Raw genomic sequence first — 25,503 nt, 5'->3', positions numbered from 1 at the left:
AAAAGGGGTCAAGTATTGATACAGGCTACAGATGGATAAAAGCCTTATACCTAGTGAAAGGAGCCACTCGCAAAAAGGGACACACCGTACGATTCCACTTCCTTCCATTCAGAATGGGCTCATACAGAGACAGGAAGTAGAGTAGTAGCTGCCTCAGGGGAATGGGAAATTCAGAGTGACAGCAGAAGGGCACAGGGTTTCCTTCTGAGCTGATGAAAATGCTCTAAAATTGATCATGGTTACCGTTACACAACTCTGAATAGACTAAAAACCAATAAAGTGTACATTTTAAATGGAGGATTTTTATGGTATGTGAGTTTATGTCAATAAAGCTGCTACCATCACCATCACTGCTGAAAAGAAAGTGACCTAGGATATTAAGCAGAAGAACTAGATTCACATCCAGTTCCTCTGGAATCCAGTGCCCCGCCTCTGAACACTACACTGTATCTCCTTCCAAAACACAAATGACCACTTTCCAGTTACTTGGCCAAATCTACACTTAAACTCTTCCAACAGAGCAGTGGTAGACCATGAGACACATGGGATAATTGCCTTCAAATTGCTTACAGTTTAAAAAATACGTTTATTGTCAGGTAGATGAGCAAAGGCATGTACCACAGACAAATCATTGTAATATGTAATGTAGTACACGCCTTTGCTCTTGATAATGATCTCCAGTAGAGGATATATTCTGTAACACAAACTGTGACCTACAGTATATCATACAGAGGATAATCACCAAGAGAGGATCAGCTCACATTCATGGAAGAACAAAAGACATTTATTCCTGCTGGAGGGAAAAAAACATTCCCCCAAAGCACTAAAGTTATTTATAGCTAAACAAAATACAGAACAAGATCCCCAACATTTAATCATCCCAGACATACCCAAAACAAAGGGGGGGGGGGGAGTTTCATGATGATGTTAAATTTCTCCATCTTAATTAAAATAGGACCTTGATATTCCAGATCTGAGGTTTATTTCCAGGATAGGACTTTGCAGTACATGTACTCCATTGTGGAACACCATTTCTTTATTACTGAGGTCTGAAATAACCCTGAAAGTGCACCGTGTCATTAACTTGATGAGAACGTATGCCTTGGACATCATTTTACAGGGTTTCAGTTACTAAAGTCCTCAGAGAGTCTTAAGACAGTGCAGCAATCCCTTCTCTCTCCCCCATGGACTCTAAGATCAGACTGTTCCCTAAGATCAGATGCCAGGCCACTACCTCCACCTTGTGGCGACAGCTAAACCCTGAGGGTCACAGCCCCAGTCCCAAAGTCTCCTCAGCTTCGGAACAAATGCAAGAGAGAAGCTGTTCCAATTCCTGACAGCCACCGGTGAAGGCCGTGACCAAGTGAAGCTCTCACAACACCCATCTCTGTGAGAACTCCACTTGGTCACGTGGTCAGCTCTTGATTAATAAGTTCCAATAACGAGTATTTGGTGTGTCAGGGACTTAAACAAGAATCTTCAACGTTTTCACTTGAAGGAACTTGTTATTGCCTATCTTAGGAATTAAAGAGGTGAACTTGGAATAAAATGATTTTAAACTGTGTGTGGTAGGCGTTTTCTAAATTGAGATATTACATCTGAATTCAAATTCATTATTCAAATATTACATCTGAAGACAAATGTTAAATCTACAATACTCTGGATATGTATAAAATAAATAACCAACCTCTGCAAACAGAACTTTTTTTTCCCCTTTCCCTGGAAGGGATAGAGAAATGTTTTTAGGACCATTATTCACAGTCTTAGAAAACGCAGTGACATTCCTCCCTTTGATACAGGGAGATTCAAGAATAACACAGAAAACAGATGCCAGTTAGAGTAAAACTGACTTCCTCTCAAAGCTGACATTCCCGTCACCATTTCATTCTCAGGGACGATAATGAAACTACAGCGGCCCTGGGGGTGATTTCAGAACCAGTCAGCATGAACTGAGACACACAGAAAGACCCTAAAGTTGGGATAAATCTGGTAACTTTGCCTGAACGGCTAAGCCAAACCATCGAATTAGCAATCAGGGTTGAAATTACAAAGAGCTAGAAGATTTTCATCAATACACTGAATTTTACACAGAAACCAGATCGCAGTACACTATGGTCAGCCTCTTATAATTTCTCTTAGGGAAAAGAAAATCTCAGGACATCAGGTTGGGGGAAAAGCATCAGGGAGCACCAAGCCTAGGGATAACAAGTACTTTTATCTGACATGCCAACTTGGATGGGCTGATAATGGCTGTCCACAGTTCTGTGTATGGAAGAGCATAAAGACCTGGACTCCCCAGGCAAGGTCCACGTTCTAAAACCAATGTCTGCCAAGGGCAATGGACGAAGGGACTATACACAATTACTTTCCACCTTTTGTACCTGTTTAAGCTTGCCATTCCGGATTTTAGTTTGTCCTTCTCTGCTTACAAATGGAAAACTTGGCCCAAAAAAGTGAGTAAAGTCAATGCAAGGTCATACAACTAGTTAGTGGTTGAGCCAGGATAAACAACCAAGTCTATCAACAAATCGAGCTGGGAAAAGATAGGGTTCAAATAATAGAGTTAATGATTGCTAATAATATTGCTACTAACTCAAAGAAGAAAAATGCTGTTTGTGCTGAAGAACCCCTAAAAGAAAAGTTTTAGTTCCACAGCCACACTGTCTCAACAACTTTCACAGAAACTATCCTGTGGTTAAAAACACATTGTTTCCCCTCAGTAAAAGGAACCTAACATTTCCTGCCTATAAATCAGTACATCACAACATATCTCCAGAAGCTTTATTAATTGCAGTTTAAAAAAAGAGAAACTGTGTGAGAGAGAGAGCAGGTGCTATGCAGCTCTGTCAATGCTTACTTCAGAAATGAAGTCTCCACTGTGGGAAGAAACAGCTGAAAAATACTTTTCACTTACAATCCTTAGGGTATCTGAAGGCCTGAAGGAACAAGCTGATAACAGGGGGAAAAGTTATATGGAGAGAACTACATCTTACCTGTTCTAATGTAAGCTGCTTAGAAATGGTATCATTCTCCAGTTTTTTAATTTTCTTCATCAGTTTGTTGACCTGGAATTCCTGCTCCTGTTCAAGATGCTGTTCTAGTTCAGCTTTCTCATGCTGCAACTAGAAAATGGGAAAAACACAGATGTGAAAATCAAGACACCCAAAAGCCAGGGTGAACATGGGCTCTAAAAGCTGGTTCCACTGAGTAAGAGGTATCATCACAGAAATTACAACCGTCATGTCTGCCAACATCCAAGTGTACAGCTACGAGGAACCTGCTCCCAGGTTCCTCTAACTTGCAACCAAAAATTATAGCGCATGTACACAGGCATCTGGCCTGAGCAAAAGGCTGAAAATGACAAGACAGATACACCCAAGCACCAAACAATGAGTAAACCCAGATTTGTTTTTTAAAAACATGTAAGTGGTTGCCTTTGCAGGGAGGAATTGGGAGGCTACAGAATGAGGTAAGGAAGGAAACTTGTGAGCACACGTGCACACATACACACACACCCCACTTTGGGACTTTTCAAATTTTATACGATAAAAATTAAATTAAAAATGGAAATTTTACACTGTCAATTTTTCTTAAATGAATGCGTTTACTCAGGCTTACAGAAATGTGTGTAAAGATGTCACAATCACAAAGCTTACTTAGTAAATTATTCCAAATGCTATTTCCCAATACACTAACGAGCATCCTTTGGCAAAAATCAGTACAATTAATTATCTTTCTATAATGAGAACATACATCACACCTCCTACATCTTTCCTAAAAACCAAGGGGGGGAGGCCTCTCATTTATGCAATTAAAAGATAAAGTTACGGTGTCACTGAAAAGTTTTTTTTAAGAATGTACTCCAACCATCAAAACCGACAGGGAATAAAGGGAATCCATCAGACATCTGACTAATGGGGTTCTCATTAAGAGCTATGCACTATTTCTAACATTCCCAACTGGGAGGTTGTGCTGATCCACAGCAGGAGTTAGAGAGAACGATAGCAACAGGGTCTGGTATTTTCAAAATCAAGGGGACATGAAGCAGAAGCTATTCAAAGCAATGAAACACACAAAGTTTTATGCATGTATCTATGAGGACACTGCTCCCTACTTTTACCTTCAAAACCATTTCTTCGGGGAGCATGGTGTACCAGGTTTTTCATGGGCATCAGGCAGGCATGACCACCCCCATTTTATATGTAACAAAGGAGGCGACCAAGGTAATTCAGCAGGACAGTGGCAGAGTGTGGGACCCACATCCTGCGCTGACGCCCAGGCCAGCGTTCTCCCACTGGATCCTGAGCAAACCTAAGAGGAATTAACTTCAGACTCCTCTAGAGTCTAGTGCATTCTCGGTGCTTAAAAAGTCACGTGATCGAACGGAGATACCAAGCCACCCTGCATGCTCCCCTGGAGGATGCATGCTCCCTGTAAACCCTGCATACAGCGTGATTAGCCTGCCCTGAACAGCCTCCACACGGGTGCACCCAACCCTCTCCACACTGAACACAACTGCCACTGCTCTGCAAGCAAGCACATTCCTGGCTTAAAAAAAAAAAAAAAAGGTTTAAAATCTGACATAGTGTTGTAACACTGGAAATGTTGACTAAACAGATGCTGGTTTTCCTCCAACTGTTTTTGATGTACAACTCCAAAAAAAGCTGGTCAACCTTGCAGGGACCCAGAAAAAAAGCAGATGCGAGGAGGTGCTTACAGTGACAAGTCTATTTTTAGCTCACTCTTTAAAACTCAGGTTCTGCAAGATCAAGCAGTAATTAAAAGAAACAAGAGAACTGGACAGAGAACAAGGAGAGCTCCTGCATTTCAGACACAAAGACCCCGATGGGGCAATTACCACTCATGAAGAAAAAAACAGCAAATCGTGCACATCTCCACCTAATATTTTTATTCATAAACATTATCTGTAGGTCCTACCTCAGGCATAGGTGACATCTCTAGTGAAGATACCATCCTTGCCCTGAAGCAGTTTATCTACACTAAGCTTAAATGATAGCTACTGGATTTAGAAAAATGAACTTTAGTCTTAAAACCTTTAAACCCTTTACAAAGTCTTTATATTAGTTGTTTTTTTGTTTTGTTTTGTACAGCATTATTCTTCCACCCTGTGGTAAATGAAAACACTAAAGGATGCAATCTAACGTTGAAAAATGTCTGGCCCACAAAGTGGCATTTGTCACAGAATGTTAATCTGAGAAAAGGTAAGGCTGTCTTTGGCTTACAGGAAAACATTCCTGTTTAGACAGATGGTCTATACTGTCAATATCTGATTAGGTATTCCTTTTAAGAATACAGATTAAACTAGTAATAAAAACCATAAAAGCTCTCAATTTTAAGAGGGTTTTTCCTCTCAAGAGCTATATCCGAAGGAGAGCTTGATGGTTAAAGCTGCTCTTGCTATAACTCAAGTAAGGTCCCTGGGTTACGCTAATCCATTTGGAAAAGATCAAGCCATCCTGAGATCTGTTCGCCGAAGATTCACAAGGTTCATCGTCCCCAAAAGACAGAGCTGGAACAAAAAGCTTTGCTGCCTGCTTTGTTCTGCCATCTCTCAGGTGACAGGCAATTTCGGAGCAGAGCATGGAGTTTCTGAACAGAACACGAGAAGCAGAAAATGGGGTTCTTCCTTGGAACAAAGAAACCACCAACACAAAGAGAAACACAGAAATATAGAACCCCTCCCTTCAAATCATTAGAGAATAAAGATGAGCAAGAGGGAGGGGGCAGAGCAAAGAAGGGATCTTGAGAAACTAACCACCACAGAGTTGACCCGAGGAAAATGCAGAAATTGTTTTAAACAGATACCATATAAATTCAAGCCACTCAGCCCTAATGGGGCTAGAACCGACATCCTGAATCCACCTGCTTGTGTTAAAGCCATAGCTCATGACACCACAAACAAAAACCCTAAAGGGAGCATGGCTTAGGCTGATGAAAGACCAGCTATCAGAAATAAACCCCACTTTCAGTGGCATCTTCGAAGTAGGCACAAAACTCAAGGCATGATTTTAAATTTCTAATCAAAGGTCTTAACAATTTATAAGCAATTTTATTTTTTAAAAATTTTATTTATTTGACAGACACAGAGAGAGATAGAGAGATCACAAGTAGGCAGAGCTGCAGAGAGGGAGGGGGGGAAGCAGGCCCCCAGCTGAGCAGGGAGCCCCATGCGGGGCTTGATCCCAGAACTCTGGGATCGTGACTGAGCTTACTAAAGGCAGATGCTTAACTGACTGAGCCACCCAGGAGCTCCTTTATGTGCAATTTTAAATCTTCCAAGAAGGTCTGTGATCCTGAGCTAGAACAAAAAAATAATTGAAACTGAGAAGTAAATAGTCAAGCAAATTCTATTAATGTATTTGAAATAAACTCATGTATTCTCCTTAAATATAACTAAAGCAAAATGCTTAGGCAGATTAAAAATTTTTTAATCAGAATTTTCTATAAATACACTTTATAAAGTCAATCACAAAGATTATGAAACCGAGTTTTATAACTCCTACTTGTGCAATATATTATTAACATTAACAAAAAACCCCTGTAGAATGGAAATTATGTTATGTAACAGATGATCCACTGGTAGCATATTTTTGATGGAATTAGGGTTATATGAACAAGGGTTTACTCCTTAGGATTCGGCATAAAAATAAATAAATAAATAAAAAATAAACATAACTGAGAAAGCCATAAGCAAAGATACAAAGTATAAACCTATAAAATTCTAAGTACTAAAGCTTGAGCATTTTGTTACTATATCCACTCATTACATACTGAGCCCAAAAGCAAACTTCCAGCCCATTATAAAATGCAAGTATAACATTATTTTGATCTAAAACAGGCTAGGCTTATGCATCATTCAATCACTTATAACTACCACCTTTTTTATAATTTACAACGGCTTCCTGGAGCCACTTCTGTGAACCAGGCCTCTTACATAATAGATTCAAGACCTCTTCACTGAAGAGTTCACTCTCTAGCACGTAGAGACGCTGAAAACCGTTCAGCTGCGAGAACCACCACAGGTGCACCTGTAGGCTCCCGAGCCAGGCCTCCCACCCAGCATGCGGCAGGTCTGCCAAATTCCAGTCTGGGCGAAATGTGTGTGTGCAAGTCTGGGATTGCTGTCAGTTCAGCCAATGCCAAGTGAGGCAAGCCTTCCAGCCACTGGCCCCAGCACCCAGGTTTTCATGCAACTTCTGAATAAGCTCAAGCTGCTCTCACCTCGGTTCTCGTTAGTCCACGCTAGAATTTCTCTCTGGGTACTTACCACCCCGCCCTGCAGCCAACAGCCTGGGTTTACTAACCACCACCAAGGACTAGAGCTACCTGCCCCAAGTAGAGACCCCCAGAGGACAATAACTAGATTAAGTCATTGGGTTGTTAAAAACAATTATCAATGTTATTCATAGAAGCTTTGCAAAAAAGTTCAAAAAGATCTCTCACAACACTGAGTTTTTTATGAACCAACTTTTCAACTGCTCCACTGAGCAGCCTGTGCAGAAAGACAGCCTCCCACTTCAAATCCATTATATCACCACTAAATGCCTCTGGGGCCCACACTTATTCCCACCTCCAAACCCCTTCTGTTACTGGTACCATTATTCTCAATCAACACCTCACATCTCATCAGTTACCAATTGGCAGTAAGTCAGCCTCCATAACAGCTGTCAAACCACCCTCTTCTTCCTGTGCTCACGGCCCCAATCGCGTCCAACTCTTTCATTCTTCTTCTCTGGGCCACAGCCAAAGCCTCCTAACAGATCTCCCCAGATCCAGGGTAGGTCATCCTGGCAGACAAGGCCTAATTACTTCAATACTTCACTCAAAACCCTTCATTGGCTCCCTACGAACTGCAAAGGTGTAACATGCCAAAGCCTGACATTCAAGTCCTTCCACGATCCAATCCCTCTGCAAGTTTCCCTCGCTTTCCTCATGCTATTTCACACTCTCAAATGACATCCTCAGGTTTGCAAACCTAAATGCCTTCAGGGTCCAGACATCTATCAAAGAGGGATGAGCCTCAGCACAGAGAGTGGTTTTAACTGCGGTTAAAGGCAAAGTTCAAGACTCTTCCTAAAACATAAAATTAAAAAAAAACCGAAACCCATCATACTGGGCAAACACTTCTGGAGACCACTCCGGTCCAGGCTTACAGACTACAAGCTCTGCGAGTCACGTGGGACCACGGTACCACGAGCTGTGCCCCCGTGCCCCCACAACTCCGATCACACTGTGCCCTCTGGTACGGTGCCTGAATCCCTCCCTCCAACCTACCGCAAGAGTGGGCCGGCTCAGAAAACACCTTCCACAGAGCCTTCCCACATGCCTTCCTTCCTTCTTCAAGCTGCGAGGAGCACACTGTTCTTCCCATACATTATAATGTCTAGTTCATGGTGTGTTTCCTATCCTATGAGTTCCTTCCAAAAGCAGCCAACGCATCAAGGCTCCAGGTATTATGTCCCAAGCATTTTACGTCCATAATGGTGGATACTATTATCTGCATTTTACAAAGGATAAAACCACAGTGAGGAGAGGTCAAGTACCCGCCCAAAGTCACACAGCTGGGGGAAGGGGGTCAATCTAGGGTTAAAAGCAAGGTCTCTGCCTTTGCAACCTTTGTCTCTTCCCCGGACATATGCAGCCGCCCTCAAGCTCCGGCATACATCCTTGATCACCCCGATAGGACAGCAAGCTCCACAAACAGCAGTGGCCAGCACATACGAATTCCATTCCAGATCATGCAGAAAATGCCTTGTCTGGGCAAATACTGACTGGAGAGATGATAAAAGTCTCACTTCCTTTAGACTGTTTCCCCTAGAAGAAGCATCAGGATGAATGAAACCACTATGCAAACATCAAAGGTGCCATTACTACATACATAGTACTCTCAGGTGACCAGCACCAAACTCAAGAAATGAAACATTGCCGGCTCCCCCGAAGCCTGCTATGTCCCTTCCAGACCAGAGCCCCCCCATCCCTGAGAGGTCATCACTCTCCTGATTCTCACTCAGGGTAAGAATTCCTTAAAAAAAAAAAAAACAAACAAACTTTATTGCCTATGTATTTCTAAACATTAGTTTTGAATTCTTTTTATCTAGCTTCTTCTGCTAAATAAACTTGTGATTTCATTCACCCACGTTACTGATTCTAATGGTATTTTTATTGCCTTATAATATCCCAATGATATTATCCACACAATTTATCCACTCATGGATAATGGGTATTTGGGTCATTTCTGTTTTTTTACTCTGGCGAACAATGCCACAAAGAACATTCTTCTATACATCTGGTACACATGTGCACACACTGGGAAATATATCCAGGAGTGAAAGTGCTGAGTCACACACAACGAATATTTCCAGTATCATTAGCTCTGAAAGCAGTTGCAACCACGTCCACGTTCTGACAGCATTCAGAAGGCTTCTCTAGTATGATCGTATGGTTTATTCTGCCTTTCTTGATTACTAATGCGTACTTGTTCCTTCACTGCTCATTTGGCTATCTGCCTATGTGAACAGTCTGTTCAAGTCTCTGTCCATTTTTCTTTGGGACTGTCCATTTTTCTTACTAATCTGTAGTTTTTTGCTGGTTATATAAGGTAGCAAATATCGATTCCCACCCTGTGGCTTGTCTTTGCATTCACCTTGCATGATTGCCAATGGTATGTCTTTGTTCTTCTCTAAGCAAAATGTCTCTGTTGGGGGAATCTGTCCTGCTGCCTATCTGTAATCTCCATGTGGATGTCTAGACATCTTAAATGAATTCCTGAGCTTAGTAAGCATCTTCTTTTCTCTAGCTTACTTTACTGTAAAAATATGGTATATAATACAAATGTGTTGACTGTTTATGTGATCCATTAAGGCCTCCAGTCAATTCATGGTTAAGTTTTAGGGGAGCTAGAAGTGATATACAGATTCTGATTGAGTGATGAGGAAGAGGAGTTGGACCCCTAACCCCTGTGCTGTTTAAGGATCACCTGCATTTCATCCTTGGTACCACCCTCAGTGAAATCATTTGGGCCTACAATTCTTTCACTAAGAAGGGCTGTTTCTCAGACTGAATTTCTCCAATGACTAGAAAGCTCACGTGTTCTAGTTCTTCCTCATCCAGTTGTAGAAAGCTATGTTTTTCTAAGAATTTGTCCATTTCATGTAAAATTCCAAATGTACTGCCACATAAAATTATTCTTGAGTTATCACTCTCCTTTTGAATGTCTGCAAGAAAAGTTGTGATGTGATTCCTGTTTCCTAACAAAGATTTCAAGCTTGGTTTTTTGTTTTGTTTTTTTTTTCTTTTTTTTTTTTTTAATTTCTTTGAATATAGTAAGCATGGTTGCTTTGGAGTCTATGTCTGATAAGTCTAATAGATATAGTATCTGCGAAGTCCACTTCTGTTCTTTTGTTTCCACTGGTTTACATCCATGAAGTCTCCCACCCCCATGTGCCTGGTTCTCCTTGTGTGCTGGGCAAGGTACTGAACTTATATTTTAGGCAAAAACCTGTAGCCTAGGGTGATGGTATCTTCCTCCAAAAAATTCCATCTTCTTCTGCCAGGAACAAGAAGGCTGGGTCTACTATAATCCACAACAAAAGCTTCACGATCTTTCGTGACCAAGTGCTGCAGAACTGGTTAGTTCTTATCCTGAGATGGAGCGCTTCAGGATTCCAGCTTCAACTGGGCTTCAGTTATCAAGGCCCCCGGCCAGCCCCGAGCTCCAACTTCTGTAATCTCAGTTCCCACAGTTTCCAAAGCACGGCTCAGTGCCACCTGATCCACGAACAACAGCAAATGTTCTCAGGACAAAAGCCACCTTGGGAGCTGCGATCTTCTCAATTCCCACCTCCCACCCAGGGCACAGGCCTGCAGACCTTCCCCATGTTGTTAGTTCTTCATGCTTTTTTAAAAAACATAAGCTTTTATCTATCCTCAGTGATGTTTGTCTGGGTTGCCTCATCTGTCATTTCCTAAGGGGGGAGGCACATGTAACTTTTGCAAGGGAGTAGCTAGATCTCTCCAGAAAATGCTTCAGAGCAGAGGCTCCAGGGGAGTTCAGGCTTCCCATCCACCCAGAATCCTAACAGGCCATGTTTGAGCTTCTTGCATCCCCCAGAACATGACGGTTCTGAAAGCCATCAGAGAAATTAATGTCTTTAGAGAAATCTGGTTAGGAGGAAAATATTTAAAAGATGCTCCACAAATAAAGAAATCCTTTCGGCCCTACAATCAGCCGCCTGCACTGAAAACCCATTCTGTCAAAACTAGCACTTTCTTCACCTGAGGACTAGAGAGTGTTCAGCCCAAAGAAAGAACTTACTAAAACTTGAAACATTAGTGTGAATTCAAAGGCCACACCTTTATGAATAAGGATGAAAAAAGGAAAGTAAAGGTAGTTAGCAGCAGGATGTAGCTCTGAATTTTAAGTTAATCACTGACTGGGAGGACTATAAACGGTTTTGAAATGAAATGAGAACCTACCCAAGAAATGCCGAACATTTCTAAGTGCAAAGTCTTAAAATCATTTAAAGTGTTTCCAGCGATGGCTAACGGCTATCTCCACTGGAGCCACCGGTCCTTTACTAACATTCATCTTTTCAACTAGAAATAACAATGCCGACTCCTACCCTGGTGAACAAAGCAAGCTCTACTCCAGCTTCATCCAATTATTTTTAATGTCATTTTCCTTCTACTTTTCTTTCCCCTCCACCTGTGTTTTCCCTGACTTTTTTCAGGAAGTCAGCATGGGAGGCTTGAAAGCCTTTCCTCTTGCCCCCACATTCCTGGGAGTCTGTACTGGTACATCCAAGCTAGCCCTGATGTCAACACACATACACGCACTTGGAAAGAAACTCCGTGATTTCTTAAGACTGAACAACTGCATCAAATTTATTGTGTTTTCTAATCACAATGCAAATTGTGTTGGACAGAGATTTTTGGCAGGCTACTAAACAGGAAAATTCTGGCTCGTAATTTGGCCTCTGGAGGCTGCATCATTTAAAATGCATTGAAAACATCCCAGGAGCCCTTTTGCGGATGTATCGGGAACACAATGTATAAGCCCCTTGCTCCATGAAAAGAAACAAAGAACAGACAAAGCTGAGGTTCAGAAACTTTATAATAAAAACAATACACACACACACACACACACACTCCTCTGATCCAACTGTTCTGTAAGCTATAGGTAATAGCAAATTTTTCAGATCAGCATTAACAACCCTGAAAAAAGCCCAGAGGGCCCAAATGCCCGGGCCACCTTAATGGAGAATGTATTTCAAGATCTCTTCTATTCTGCCATGGGGAGGGCAGGAACAGTTTTTCTTTGAATGGAGGCAATGGCATCCTAGGTTAGGTATCTTTAAAATTAACTAGAGAGTTTCATCCATATTTGTTGCCCCAACAGGTGATTTTGTTACCAGCACCGCCCTTCTAGCGCCCTGGCAAACTCCAGGTCAAAGGAAGCCCCAGACGCTGGTGCATACACTGACACTCTGTGCTCACCCCTGTGCCTGAGGGCCCGGCAGACACACAGCCCTTCTGGGGTTGCAGAAGCATCCACTCCAGAAAGCCATGGGGCTGGAAGGAGAAACTACTTCTCCAGAACTGAGGGGAGGAGAAGAAAAGGGCGAATGAAGTAGTACGCCTCTGTCCACATGAACAGGCAGATTCAGGGATTCACTCCAATTTCACCTCTAGGTTTCCGGTCTGTGCAAACCGAGGTGGAAGAGTAACACTGCTGCACGCCGTCCTGCAGCACCGCACGGCGGGATGTCCTCTGGTAGCGCCAGCTTCCACAGCGGCATCTGCACCTCCACCACCACCCCCCCCCGCCCCGCTCTCTGTCCGTCACCTTTCCACGGATGCAAGGAAACATCAACTATGTGCATTCCGGAAGGCATTCTGACCTCAGGGACCAAGTCAGTAACGAGAAAGCCATGCCACTGAACAACCGGAAGACTTTTACTCTCAATACTCTGAATCATCAACATTCGGAATATGCCTTCCCATAAGGGCACAATAATTTCTGTTAGAGCTATAGTGGCGTTATTTTCCGAGGACCAGATCCAATTTCAAATGTGAATCACAAGTACAGAACTATTAACCTATTTGTTATTTTAAGGTCTAAAATTTAAAAGTTGGATTAGACTGAAAAGATTCAGAGATACAGTACCCTTCTTATCTCAGTCCTGTTCCAGGGTTTTAAAAACAGAAAAAGCATTCATTGACTCTCAGCAGCAGTGCTGGCTGAGAGAAGACTGCAGACGAGAACAGGTCTTCCCAGGGAGCAGGAAGTAAACTTGACGCATCAGGCTTACATAAAAGCCAAGTGAAAAAAAATCCACAACTGCTAAGACCACGACCAGTCTCAGCGATGTCAGGCCTTCCAGGTGGCAGTGGTCATTGGTAGTTCACGGGGGAGTTAGGCATTTATTTAAAAAAAAAAAAAAAAAAGTTTGAAGGCTGAGGACCAGTGGAATAAATCATATCAAGACTGACAAGACAGTTAAGCTATTCATTAGAGCATTCTGAGAACACTAGTTCTTAATGATCGCAGCATTCCAGAATCTTCTAGCACCTGCAAATGCACCCAAGTGTGCAGTGGGTTCAGTGCACTGAGCTCGGTGACAAATAGACACAACTATGACAGAACTCTGCTCTCAAAGCCAGTGACACAGAAGGTTCCAAAAGGTAAGGACAAAAAAGGCCTAAGAATTTTTAAATTTCCTTTTTAGGAAATAAGACATTTTCTAATTACAAAAGTAATGCATGTTGCTTTTACAAAAGGAGAAGAAAAGGGATATAAGAAAGTTAACATAACCCATAAGCTCGGCACCCCAGTATAACTAAAACTAACATTTTGGAAAATAGTCTTTTAGACATATTTCCTAACATACGTGTTATATATCAAAAACTGATGAAGAGGTTGCTTACAAAACATTTTTCATAAATTTTAATTATAAATTATGGTTAAATACAACTTGTCTTTGAGGCATTCCAGAGCTGAATTTAGTTCTGATGTAGGCTTGTGCTGGGCTTACAAAAGTACTAGAAGGTTCTTTTTAGGACAGTTCTCAATCAGATAATCCCATGGCTCAAAAGGATACAGATTTTTCAGACAAGTTTTCATAAAATGAAAGTATAATTTTCTGGCTACCCAGTGGATATATACAAAAACAAGAGAAAAAAACATGCTTTTAGTGTGCTTGTTTCAGTGATTTTAACATATTTGAAAATATTTGAGCTATCTCCCAAACTTGATGATCTAGGACAGAAGGATTTCCTCTCATCCATGCTTAAACAAATTTCCATTTTTAAAGGCTTTAGATACCAGTTCCATCATGGCAAATGGGAAAGGAAGTGCTTCCTCCACAGCAATAATCTCAATTTGTCCTCAGACCCAAATAATTCCTTTGAAATGCACACAGAAGCTCTGTCCAATCACTCTCAGAGACAACAGTCAAAGTGTGGTGACAAAACCAAAACTGTTCTACCAACAGCCTCTCAGTGGCCTTTGGGTGAAAAATGCTAAGCAAACACTTTCCTGGTGAACAAGTCCATGGCCTCATTTGTCAACCAGGGACACCTGCATGAGGTGTCTCTTGCAAGCTTTTCAAAAAAAGGTCTCTCTAGAAGCACCATCCTAGAGAGCCATATTAAAGTAATTACACAATTAGAAAAGTCTACTGGTACCAATTACTCTAAAAGCCTCCAGATGGAGATCCATTCTTCTACACTGGGTGGCAGAAAATGTGAGCCTTCCACAAAGGACTGGCTAAAGTCCCTGAGGCAAGCCTAGCGGGAGGGCACCACAGTGGGATGGGCGCCACAGGGGGGCGGCCTTTTTCCCTTGCACTGTCCCAGCTCTATCCAACCAGCCAAAACCAGAGGAGGCCTTCAGGGATATTCACCACAAAATGGTATACTGTGACACCTGATGTCTAAAGTGAGAGATGACCTATCACTCCACAGAACAGACATAGCGCTAGAATGTGCCAGAGACCTCAACCTCAAACTCCCCGACACCCGTCTCCTTTCAAGAGCCCAATAACCAGGAGGGAAGTGATGAGTCACTGTTCAATGGGTATGGAGTCTGGTTTTCAAGAAGTTCTGGGGATGAACAGTGGTGATGGCTGCACAAATGGCTGAAATGGTAAATTTTGTGTTGTGTTTATCTTGCTACAATGTATGCATGTGTGTGTGTGTGTATGTATTAATACAGATCGCCCAAGAACCACACTGGGATTCTTGGGAGGCTGTCTCAGAGACATGCTGATCATTCATTTGTCCAGATCCTACAAGTCAGACCCCAAATAAGCCAGTCTCACCAAGAGCTCCCCCAACAACAGAATCACACCTTCATAGGAAATCCTTTATTTTGACAAAAGGCCAACCTAAGATTTGGCCACATGGAAACTATTGGTACATGTTATACTACTCCCAGCAAAAACAATTTATTGCCCTGTTCAGGTCATACCTTCTTCAATCTCTTGAGAAAAGATCCATTATGCCCCTCAGTTTTTAATATATGAAAAATTTTTTTCTCCTGACCAAGTAAAACTTTTTTTTTTTTAGATATAAGAATTACGAAAAAAAAATCACTATATTTCTGCAGGGTATAGCTTTATTTATAGGATGTTCAGGACTTAAACTTTAAGTTCAAACCTTCTTATGCCAAATGTATTATTATATCTAATTCCCTTTCCTGCTGTGCATGGCTCTTTTGTTCTCACTCTTACTTAGTGTCTTATTTTAAGAGACATCAATGTCTTTGGGGAAAAGGTAGTTTATGATAACAAACTACACATCACAGAACCACTCACAAAGAAGAGGAGTAGAGCATGATGACCTTGCTAGCTTTGGGCAGCCTGATAAATAATTTGATACAAGACTATAAATACTAACAACCATTCAAGTTGAAAACAAAATATATTTCTTGTAGGGTTAAAAATTAGGGCGCGTGGTTACACAGTAAACTCAGAAGAACAGACCATAACTGCATCCCTACAGTTCTAGAAGTAACATGCGAAGTTTAAGTGGTCTGATGTTGCCCCCATGAGAGAGCGCCAAAGGTGAGACTAACCTCCTCCCCTTCTCTTCCTCTAAATCAAAAGGCACATGAGTCCATAGAGTTTCCACACAGAAATTCTGTCATAAATCTCTGCTGGACAATAATTCCTGGCTACCTCTCTTCTTCACATTTCAACAGCCGCCAGCTAAATCAAATTTTGTGCAAGAGAGTAACAGTATCTTTATTCAGCAAATAGGAAGAAAAATGAGAATGAAATAAAGATTCTGTTGTCTGGACCACTGTATGGTCCTAAGACTAGAGCTTCCAGCCTTCTCTTACAGGAATGTCTACATTGGAAGCTTAGAAAAGGATTTAGGACATTATTTTAAAAGCCTCAAGTATCCTTTTATTATAACCTCCCTAAAATGTGTTCTTCAACCATATCAACGAATGGAGTGGTTAGCGATGTCCCTGAACAGAAGATACGAGGAAATGCATCTACCTCTCTTAGTCACCTGAAAAAGTGGAATTACTTGTCCTCCTGGCATAATTCTACACCTGCCCATGATCTTGGGCAAGCTGTGGTATATAATGAAAACTTAATATTCCACTTATTCTTAAGTTCATATTAAGTGAACCACAAAATAATTTGTCCTAAAACAAATTTTACTTTGTGTAAATTTACTAGTAAGCTTTGAGGGGGGAAAAAAGGACCTTCTGAATTGGGGGGGTGGAAATCAAACCTTCCTACATGTTTTGTGTTGTGTCTTCTATAAACTATTAGTGATTAATGTTAAGTTATAATAGCTGTCTAATATCTGTTCAGGAACATACTACTCACCCATCTGAACACACCTGATTGCACGTAATTTTAACAACATACCACAGATATCTTATATTTTCCCCCTAAATTGACATTTCACTTTATATACTCATATTCTGGTGCAAAAGACCCATTCCTGTTGCAAAAATGTTTATGTATTCATTATAGATTCAATGTATAAGGAGAAAGAAGTCCTCCTTATACATTAGTATTAATCCTCGTATTTCCAAAACACCACATATAGATAGCAATTACTCCTGTGCTAAGGCTTCAGGCTCATCAGCAACTTTGAGAGGTGCTCAAAATATAAAATATCGTCCCTTACCTAAGCAGATGGGTCACAGAGCCAGAGTCTTGAGTATTACATCGCTGCCATCTTTACCTGGTATTTTTAATCTCCAAAGAACTTTAGCTACAACCTCATCAGCAAACGTTTCAAGCCAAGTGCTCCATCAAAGTCATTTCTTCCTAGAGAGGAAAACAGGCAGGGAAAGATGTAAAGGGAGAAAAGATAAATTTACCTGCATCAATTTTCTGGAGAGCTCATTAGTGAGGAACTCTTCTTCCTTCTCATAATTTACAGCAAGGGTTTCTTTCTCCTTCTGCAAAGCCTGGATTTTCTTGAATAAAGTGTTACTGATGAATTCTTCCTCTTGCTCAGCCCTGGCTTGCTGTTTAAAAAAAAAAGGGGGGCAGGGAGGATAAATGAAAAGAGAGCAACAACAACAAAAATACATTAAGGAAATGGGAAATTTACTAATTAAAATACAGTTCTTATTTGCAGAGAGGGCACCCATTTTAAGGAGATTTCTGTTTTTAACTGTAAACCAATGCACCCCAAGATGCATAAACCAGAGGGGCTGAGTCACAACCCCAAAAGCAAATCTGGCTATTCCCCCAAAGGGCCTTCCTGTATATGTACGGCCTCTCAAAGTGGTATTTCAAAGGCATTAATAAAGACTTTTCTATTACAGTTTTTAGAATCGATCCCAAGTCAATCACTAGACTACAGAGAGCTCTGCAGATGGCAGACAGGTCCAGTTGTGGGGTATATGCCAGCCATTCCTGCTAACTCCCTGCAGGTCACTACATCTCAGAGGGTTATAGTTAAAATATCTAGGGAACAAGTTTGATTGAGGCAGAGAAGTTCAACTTGCTTGAAAGTAAAATCCTGTCACCTCTTTAGGATGTTACTGAAAGGCTTTGGATATGCACTTTTAAAAGCAATGCAGGTCCACATGAATTCGATGACACGCTCAACGAAGGGTAATTGTAAGGAAACACCCAAGTGGCTAGAAAGTCTTACTGAAGAAGCAGGAATCCAACCAGTGAAAAGTAAGGGTGGATGAAAGGGGTTTTATTTTTTACTTTATTAATTTCCCACTGGGGATTTTTTGGAGGTGAGGGCAAGGACAGGCATATTTTAAAAACAGAATTTTAAAAACAGAAGAAAAGAGGGTCCAGATAATTCAACGGAGATGAAAATATTATTCTGTAGCATCCCCCCAGCCCATGCTATGTTTTACCAGAATAAACAGAAAAACTTAACCATCCTTAAAGGAAATTCATCTTTTCAGAAAAACCTGTTTCAAGTGAACTCAACTCTACTCAAAACACTTTTTAAGCCACATCATTGTGATGCCTTAATCCCAAATAATGCGTTCCTGTTTTATCAGCCAAGTGGAGGCAGAAAGAGCTCCATCAATTCCAAGCTGCCAGCACCTGTCACTTAAAATAACACAAAAGCCAGGGGCAGGAGACAAAAGGGCAGCAGCACTAAATAATTACCTTTTATTGTAAAACCCCCAACAACCACCTCCCAAGTCTGATCTCTGTACATATACGCTCACCTCCCCAGCGCCCGTGCCCTAACAGCCACGGTTTCCGGGGAGCCGGTCCTCTGTGCTCCCCATTCCTGTGGCCAAAAGGAAGCACCCCAGTCCCCAGAACTGCCTGTCGCGGAATTCTACAAGAGAGCCACCCGGAGTACTTCAACTGAAAAACAGAGCTACACAAAGAATGGGAACTTTGGGTGAAGGTCCAATAGAAACCACCTGAGACAGGTCAGGAGAACTGAGCCCCTAAGGGCACGTCTCAGCTAATAAATGTTTCTTTCCATCCAAGAGCACCCAGGGAGAGGTCCCTAGGTTCCAGTGGGCTCCCTCACACCTGATATTCTATAAGCCCTTCCAAGTGCCGTGCTCTCCACCACGGCCCAGAAAATCTCCTGAGGACTGGCGCTTCCCCTCCCTGCCTTGAAATGACTCCCCACTCCTCTTTAAAACTCACATACATCCAGGTGTCAATACCAGTGCAACGGGCAGGAACCCAAAGTATTTACGGAAGCACACTTGAAACGTAGATCCAAGCCCTCAATCTGTCCAAGCTATTTGTTTCTCTGGTTTTGACTGACAACGTCCTACATGGTTTGATTCCTGAGAATTCTGAAAGTTACAGAACAGAAAGGTAGAGAGAACTACAATACTGCGATTCTGCCCTTAATTTTTCGAAAGGGTGTTGGCCATACATTATTGTCATCATCAGGTCAGACTCAACCTCTTACGTGTTGCCACACGCTCAGTATTTTAGACACCTGGTGTATTTGATCACCAGCAGGGAGAGGGCCAGACTCTCCCCAGGTTCCGGGGACACCCCTCCCCTTCGCACTGGGGCCTGGAAGTAAGAAGCTAGAAATAAGGCACAAGCCCTAAGTGTTTGTCTGTGGAGCTTGCTCCCCTGCCTCCCCCTTCATCTAACCATTAAGTATCAGGGACAACAGACTTCAGTATAATATAAAACAGAACTCGGTGATGAAAAGCAGATTTGTGTTTGCCAGAGGCTGGGGGGCGGGGGCGGGGGCGTGGGCGTGCGGGTAAGATGGGAAGCGACTGCTAATGAGCACAGGACAAATTCTTTCTGGGGCGATGAAAATGTTCTGAAATCAGTGCTAACGGTTTACACAACCTTGTGAATATACTAAAAATCAATGAGGTGTATACACTTTAAAAGGGTGGATTTTATTGTACGTGAATTATATCTTGATTAAGAAAAAGCGCTCTGAATAATTAGCAGGGTCTGTATTTCACAGAGCACCTGGCTTCCTTTGCAGTTCTTCCCAGAGAAAGCAGCAAAATTTTAAAAGGATGGGGGCGGGGAGGCGTTGAAGAGCCCCAGATCTGCTGTAAAGTGCCTTCCCAAGTAAGTGACACAACGCAGGTCCTGAGGCTGAGGCTTTAGCTAACAAAATTATTCACCATTTCAGAATAGCCACTTAATTCTAGGCAAAGCCCATTCATGGAAAATGCCGCTCTCAGGACCCCTGAATAACATACGGAACTGCTCTGGGGAGGCTTGTTGAAGCCTAACTTCACGGGGGCTGGAGAGGCCCTCACAGACTCCATCAAAGGCCTCCTTTAAGCTCAGTTTTTGCCACGTTTTCATCCAAACCCGGGTTGGTGGTTAGTCTGCCTCCCGTGGCATCTGACATCCAGAGGAAAACCACTGGGAGGACAAGTTTCCAAGTCCCCCAAAATGTAAAACCAAGTCCACCCTCTTTCTAACTGGTCACAACCACTGTAGGAATGAACACATAAACGAGGACAAAAGGCAATGTGTTGTATCCAACAGAGCCTCAGAGAAAATTGTTTAGAAGATCAGACAGAGTGGACGGACAACCAGGGGTGAACTTGATGCCCAGAGTCTGCGTGGAGAGCCACACAAAGCAGCCAGCATCCGCCACTTCCCCTGCAGCCGTCTCCCATGCCATGGGCTGTGTCTTCCCAATGTCAGTCTGGGGCCTGGCTCTTTTTTCCCCTAACTCCAAAACAAGCCTTTTATTTAAGCTGTAAGTGAATTAACCTTCCAATTTATCCCCCCCACCACCACCACCAAAGACAAGAGCCTGGGAGACAGTGGCCTAGGAACAAAGAAGCAAGGCCCAGGCACCATTCACCAGGGGGACAAGATAAAACAAGCTACTGCTTCCCTTTTTATTCGAAATGCTTGACAATTTCAGCATACCTAAAGACATCCAAATTCGAAAATAAAACTGCATTTCAAAAGCTAAATATAAGAATCATGGCTCACCTGTAACTCCATAAACTCCCAAAAGAAAATGTGAACATAAAATTAGGAATGCTCTGAAGGAGGAAAACTTTACTCTGTGTTCTGCCTATGTCTGTAGAATTGAAGACTGGGAAAATCCGGGGAAAATTTTTTCAATATCTGTGATTATAGCTGCATGTTCAATATGGCTCTAGATGCTGTGTTTAGAAACTGAGTGGCTCTAGTATAACCATACTCACTTATTCCCCTAGCAATAATCATCTGAGGTCTGTAAACACAAGGAACACAGCAGAAGGCATCTCACTGTCACTCACTCTTTCCCCTGCCTATCAAAAATCCAACACTAAAAAAGAGGGAAATAGTAAAGAAATAGGGGAGGAAGGAGAACAGGAGAAATTTACGAAGTACTCTGGCAAAAATAAACACCAACAAAATTCTTAGAAGAATTATTTTCTCCCGAGTCACCACATATTTAGGCAACCATACTCTGAGCACAATTTTCTGTAAAGAAGGAAAACAGCCCATTCCAACCCACTGCTAGGATGGCCACCAGGGCACAAATCTGATAGGAGTTTCCAGTGTGATTGTTTAGGGTTTCTGTTCTTTATCGCAGCATTTTGGAGATCAAGGGCGGGTAGAGAAAGGAGAATTCAAAAACTCTCAAAAGCAGCATTCACTGCTGATGAGAAAAACCCGAGTGCCAAAACCAAACTCATGTAGGATGATGCAATTCCTGATCTGTCAAGCATGAGAAAAAGAACAGTTTTCCAAAGCAGGCAATCAGTATTTGATAGCAGTCATAGGTAGAGGGTATAATCAAGAGAAGATACGAGTGACTACCAAGGTAGCACATTAGCATTTGTTTTTAAAAATTACTTTTAAGTTGATTGCTGACTTGTCTTAATGACAAAAATCATAAAGGTAAGATTACCTTGAAGCTCAAATGCTTAAGAATCCAGGCAGGCTCTATTTATTATTTTAATTATCTAAATTTAGGAATCTATTTGAATATATTATTTAAATTCACTCTTCTGTTGCCTAGTCACTTACAATCCGTATTTTAATCATCTTAACATCTCAGTTTGAAATAGCATCGGAAACCAAATTGTTAAAATCGCAGGAGCCACCCAACACAAAGCCAGGAAAGTGACTGAAACCCTGTGCTGTCTCCACTGTCATTTACTAGGGTCACCACAGCACAGTCCAGGGAGATGCTGAGTTCAACAGAACCCATGCTGGATGGTGCCCCTCAGAGGATTCGTCTGAATATCAGCTGTACTGCTGGGTTTATCCACAACAAACCAATGTCCTGCCGTGGTCCTGCTGGGTCTCTTTAACACTTATGTACCAGTACCACAGGGGTGGGTGGCAGGCGACACAGAAGATAAGTCCATTAAGTACCTTCACTTCTTCGATTAGAAGAACTAGAGAGATGATTTCACACATCAGATGTGTGAGCATTAGAACTTCCCACTTGGTCTGTGGAAGCACTAGGTCGTTTTGTCTTTCCTCCACATACTGCACGCTACCTAGGCTTATAGTAAGAATAGTTAATAATCAGTAAATTCAAGCACTTACTTATTGCATTCCGGTATTGCCAGCAAGTCACTAAGTACACAGGGATCAGAGCAGAATCACTGTCAGCCTTGCCACTAGGCTATTCTACCCCAGATACTATGCCCAGGCCATCTGCAGGACTGCAGGGCAAGATAGAAAGAGCAAGAAAGGGTGACTTACAGGACAAGAAGAACTCAGAGAATCTCGAGGTTAAGAAGGACTCCAACAGCTACTAGGTTTTATCAACCTGCTGTGCCTCTCAGATCAGCTTCAGTGAACACCAGGCCTCACCACTCTGTTGTCAGACGGCCTACTTCACAAGATGTCCACCTCCAGCTGAGTGACCCCAGACAAGCCATGTGACCCCTTGGGACCACTGCTTTCTCCTCCGTGAAGTGAAAAGAACGGCACCCCCTTCTGGGTTGGTGTGAAGAAAAATTCATATACCTCACAGAAAGAGCTCAGCATAGTATCTTGCCTAAGGAAGCACTCAAAAGATAGTTACCAAAAAGCCTGGGAAGAAACATGTACAAGAGGATTAATGAGAAAACAATGAAGTCTTATGGAGTTCCCTTCATTTAATGAAAAGTTGAAATGGACATAATTATGGCACATGCATAGACAAACATTGAGGAACCATCAAAAAAATATATATATATATGGTTTGCGCTTACTATCATGAAAAGATGTCCAACAACAAATGGTTAAGTGAAATATCAAAATGGAATGTTTATATCTGAAGTAGAAGGACCCTCAGCTGAGTTCCCAAAGAAAAACCACACATCAAGGACACAATGCACTATGAATAAATTAATAGAAACAATCTATTTACAGTTCCACACATAACACACTAACTCATGATCAGATATTCAAGTTCTCAGAAACTATAGTTTTATCTGAAACATTACAAAGAAAGAAAATATGGTGAATGAGCAGCAAGAGAATGGATCAGGCAGGTTTGAAAAAGAAAAGAGAATTTCTTGAAATAAATGTTTAAATTCATCTTGCATTTTGTATTTCAATACCAAATTTGACAGAGCTGAATAGCAAACACTGAAAGACATAAAATTAATCCAGAATGTAGCACAAAGAAAAAGAAAATGGGAAATGGGGAGGATATCAGTAGATACAAGAAGGAAATGAAAAATCTGACACATTATCTCACTAAAGATTAAGAGGGAGAGAATACTTGAAGAGATGATGGTTTCAGATGGTGTATCTCAGAAATACCATCTGAGAACGTCCCTGAACTAATGAAAGACATGAATCTATAGTACCAAAAATTGGTACCTAGACACATTTTAATCCAACTGTACCACATTAAGACAAAAATCTTAAAAACAGTCTAAAGAAAAGACAGATGATCCATAAAGAAAAAGCAGACTGACAATCACTTCTCAACATCAACAGGGAAAGGAGGCAACAGAATATTCTCAAAATGCTAAGACAGAACAACCGGCAAACTGTACTGGGAGATCAAGACAAACTGTTTTTTAACAAACAAAACTCACATTTCTAATATAAACCAACACTGAGTTTATCACCAGTAGATCTACACTAAGAAAGCTTCTACAGGATGGACTTATCCCAGAACTGTCTACAATGCACAAAGAACTGAGGACCTAACAAACTAGTAAAAATGAAGAATAATCTCAACAAAGACAACATCTAGTCTGTGAGGTGAAACTGTCAGTGAGCCCTCTTGCTCAACTACAGACCCCAATAGTTAAAACCAGAAAGAGACAAGTCGGCTTAGCTCATGCTCTAACTATAACCCACTGGGCTTATTTCTTACCACACTTTCTGGAGGCGCTGGAGATGTTCTGTCGTGACCAGAACATTCCAACTGTCAAGACCAGAAGTGTGTACCTAGAAGACCACACACCACCAAATCCCCTTCCTTGCCCATGATTACGGGCTGCATATATACCAACCCCACCCATGACCATGTGTCCCCTATCTGCTTTCTTGCAGGACCCCTCGGAACCTCTCCATAAAACCACCAGGGGTCAACCTTGTGGGAAGTCAGTTGTTAAGGCTTATTGAGCCTGACTGCATCCAAAATGAATTTCTCCCCTTCTCTTTCCCAAATCCCTCTTGATACTTACTGGCTTCTCCGGCAACAAGTTTATCTGGCAACAGTGTTGGCAAACCCAGCCAGGGGCTATGCTCTTAATTTGTCCAGTCCCCTTGGTACTACCCAGCCGGAGTGGGTAGTGACAGCAGGATACCAGGACTCCCCTCGTTCCTTCCGGCATTTTGGGCTGTGCTAGGTCATTCAGAAACAAAAATACTGAAGCAGCACCCAAATACTGAATAGTAATAGTGTCAGTCAAAAGGGATGGTGAGAATTAACACATTTTAAGGTCCTCATATTTCCTAAAGATCTAACATACTTCTTTTAAATGTGCACAGTAGAATTTCAAAGATAACTAGTAAATGAATAGAAATAGAGAACTCCTAAACCAGCAGAAAAATATTTTAAGTTAAAAGGTACAAAAAGAAAGAAAAAGATGGTAGAAAGAAGGAAACTACCTCAGTAATCATAACAAACACAAGCAGACTAAACTAGACAGATTGTGAGATGGGAGGGGGAGAGCAACACTGAGAAGGTATTAGATGAAAGTTCTAAGGACAGAGATGAAAAAAAGATCACACAATGACCTAACCCCGGGGATACAGGATTATATTAATATCTGTCTTAAACAGATTTCACAACAAAACACATTTTTGGGAAGTTCTATCAAGCACAGAAAAATAAACAAGACAAAAATTCAAAGTGTGATGGCTGGTAAAGAAAAAACAAAACTATCATTATTGGCATCATTATTTAAAAACTATAAAACTCAGAGGCATGGGTGGCTCAGTCGGTTAAGCATCTGATTCTTGATTTCAGCTCAGGTCGTGATCTCAGTATCCTGAGATCTAGCCCTGCATTGGGTTCAGGGCTCAGCGGGGAGTCTGCTTAAAGATTCTTTCTCCCCTTCTGCCTCTGCCCCTCCCCCTGCTCCCATGCTGGCTCTCTCTCAAATAC

The 25,503-nt window shown here is 41.8% G+C and overlaps 1 protein-coding gene across 1 annotated transcript in view; it reads right to left on the bottom strand.

Annotated features, from left to right (window-relative positions):
- Positions 1-25,503, bottom strand: part of CCDC6 (coiled-coil domain containing 6) — a 105,799-nt gene that overhangs the window by 34,417 nt on the left and 45,879 nt on the right. The window contains exons 2-3 of the mRNA XM_032842516.1: positions 17,369-17,518; positions 2,994-3,122 (exon numbers count right to left, since the gene is read on the bottom strand). Coding sequence (XP_032698407.1) covers positions 2,994-3,122; positions 17,369-17,518 — 279 coding nt within the window. The remainder of the gene's footprint in view (positions 1-2,993; positions 3,123-17,368; positions 17,519-25,503) is intronic.

Source organism: Lontra canadensis, unplaced genomic scaffold (assembly GCF_010015895.1).
Source record: "Lontra canadensis isolate GAN:19392208 unplaced genomic scaffold, GSC_riverotter_1.0 scaffold3, whole genome shotgun sequence".
NCBI lineage: Eukaryota > Metazoa > Chordata > Mammalia > Carnivora > Mustelidae > Lontra > Lontra canadensis.
Note: the sequence above shows the minus strand (reverse complement) of the source record. Positions and strands in the feature narration are given on the sequence as shown.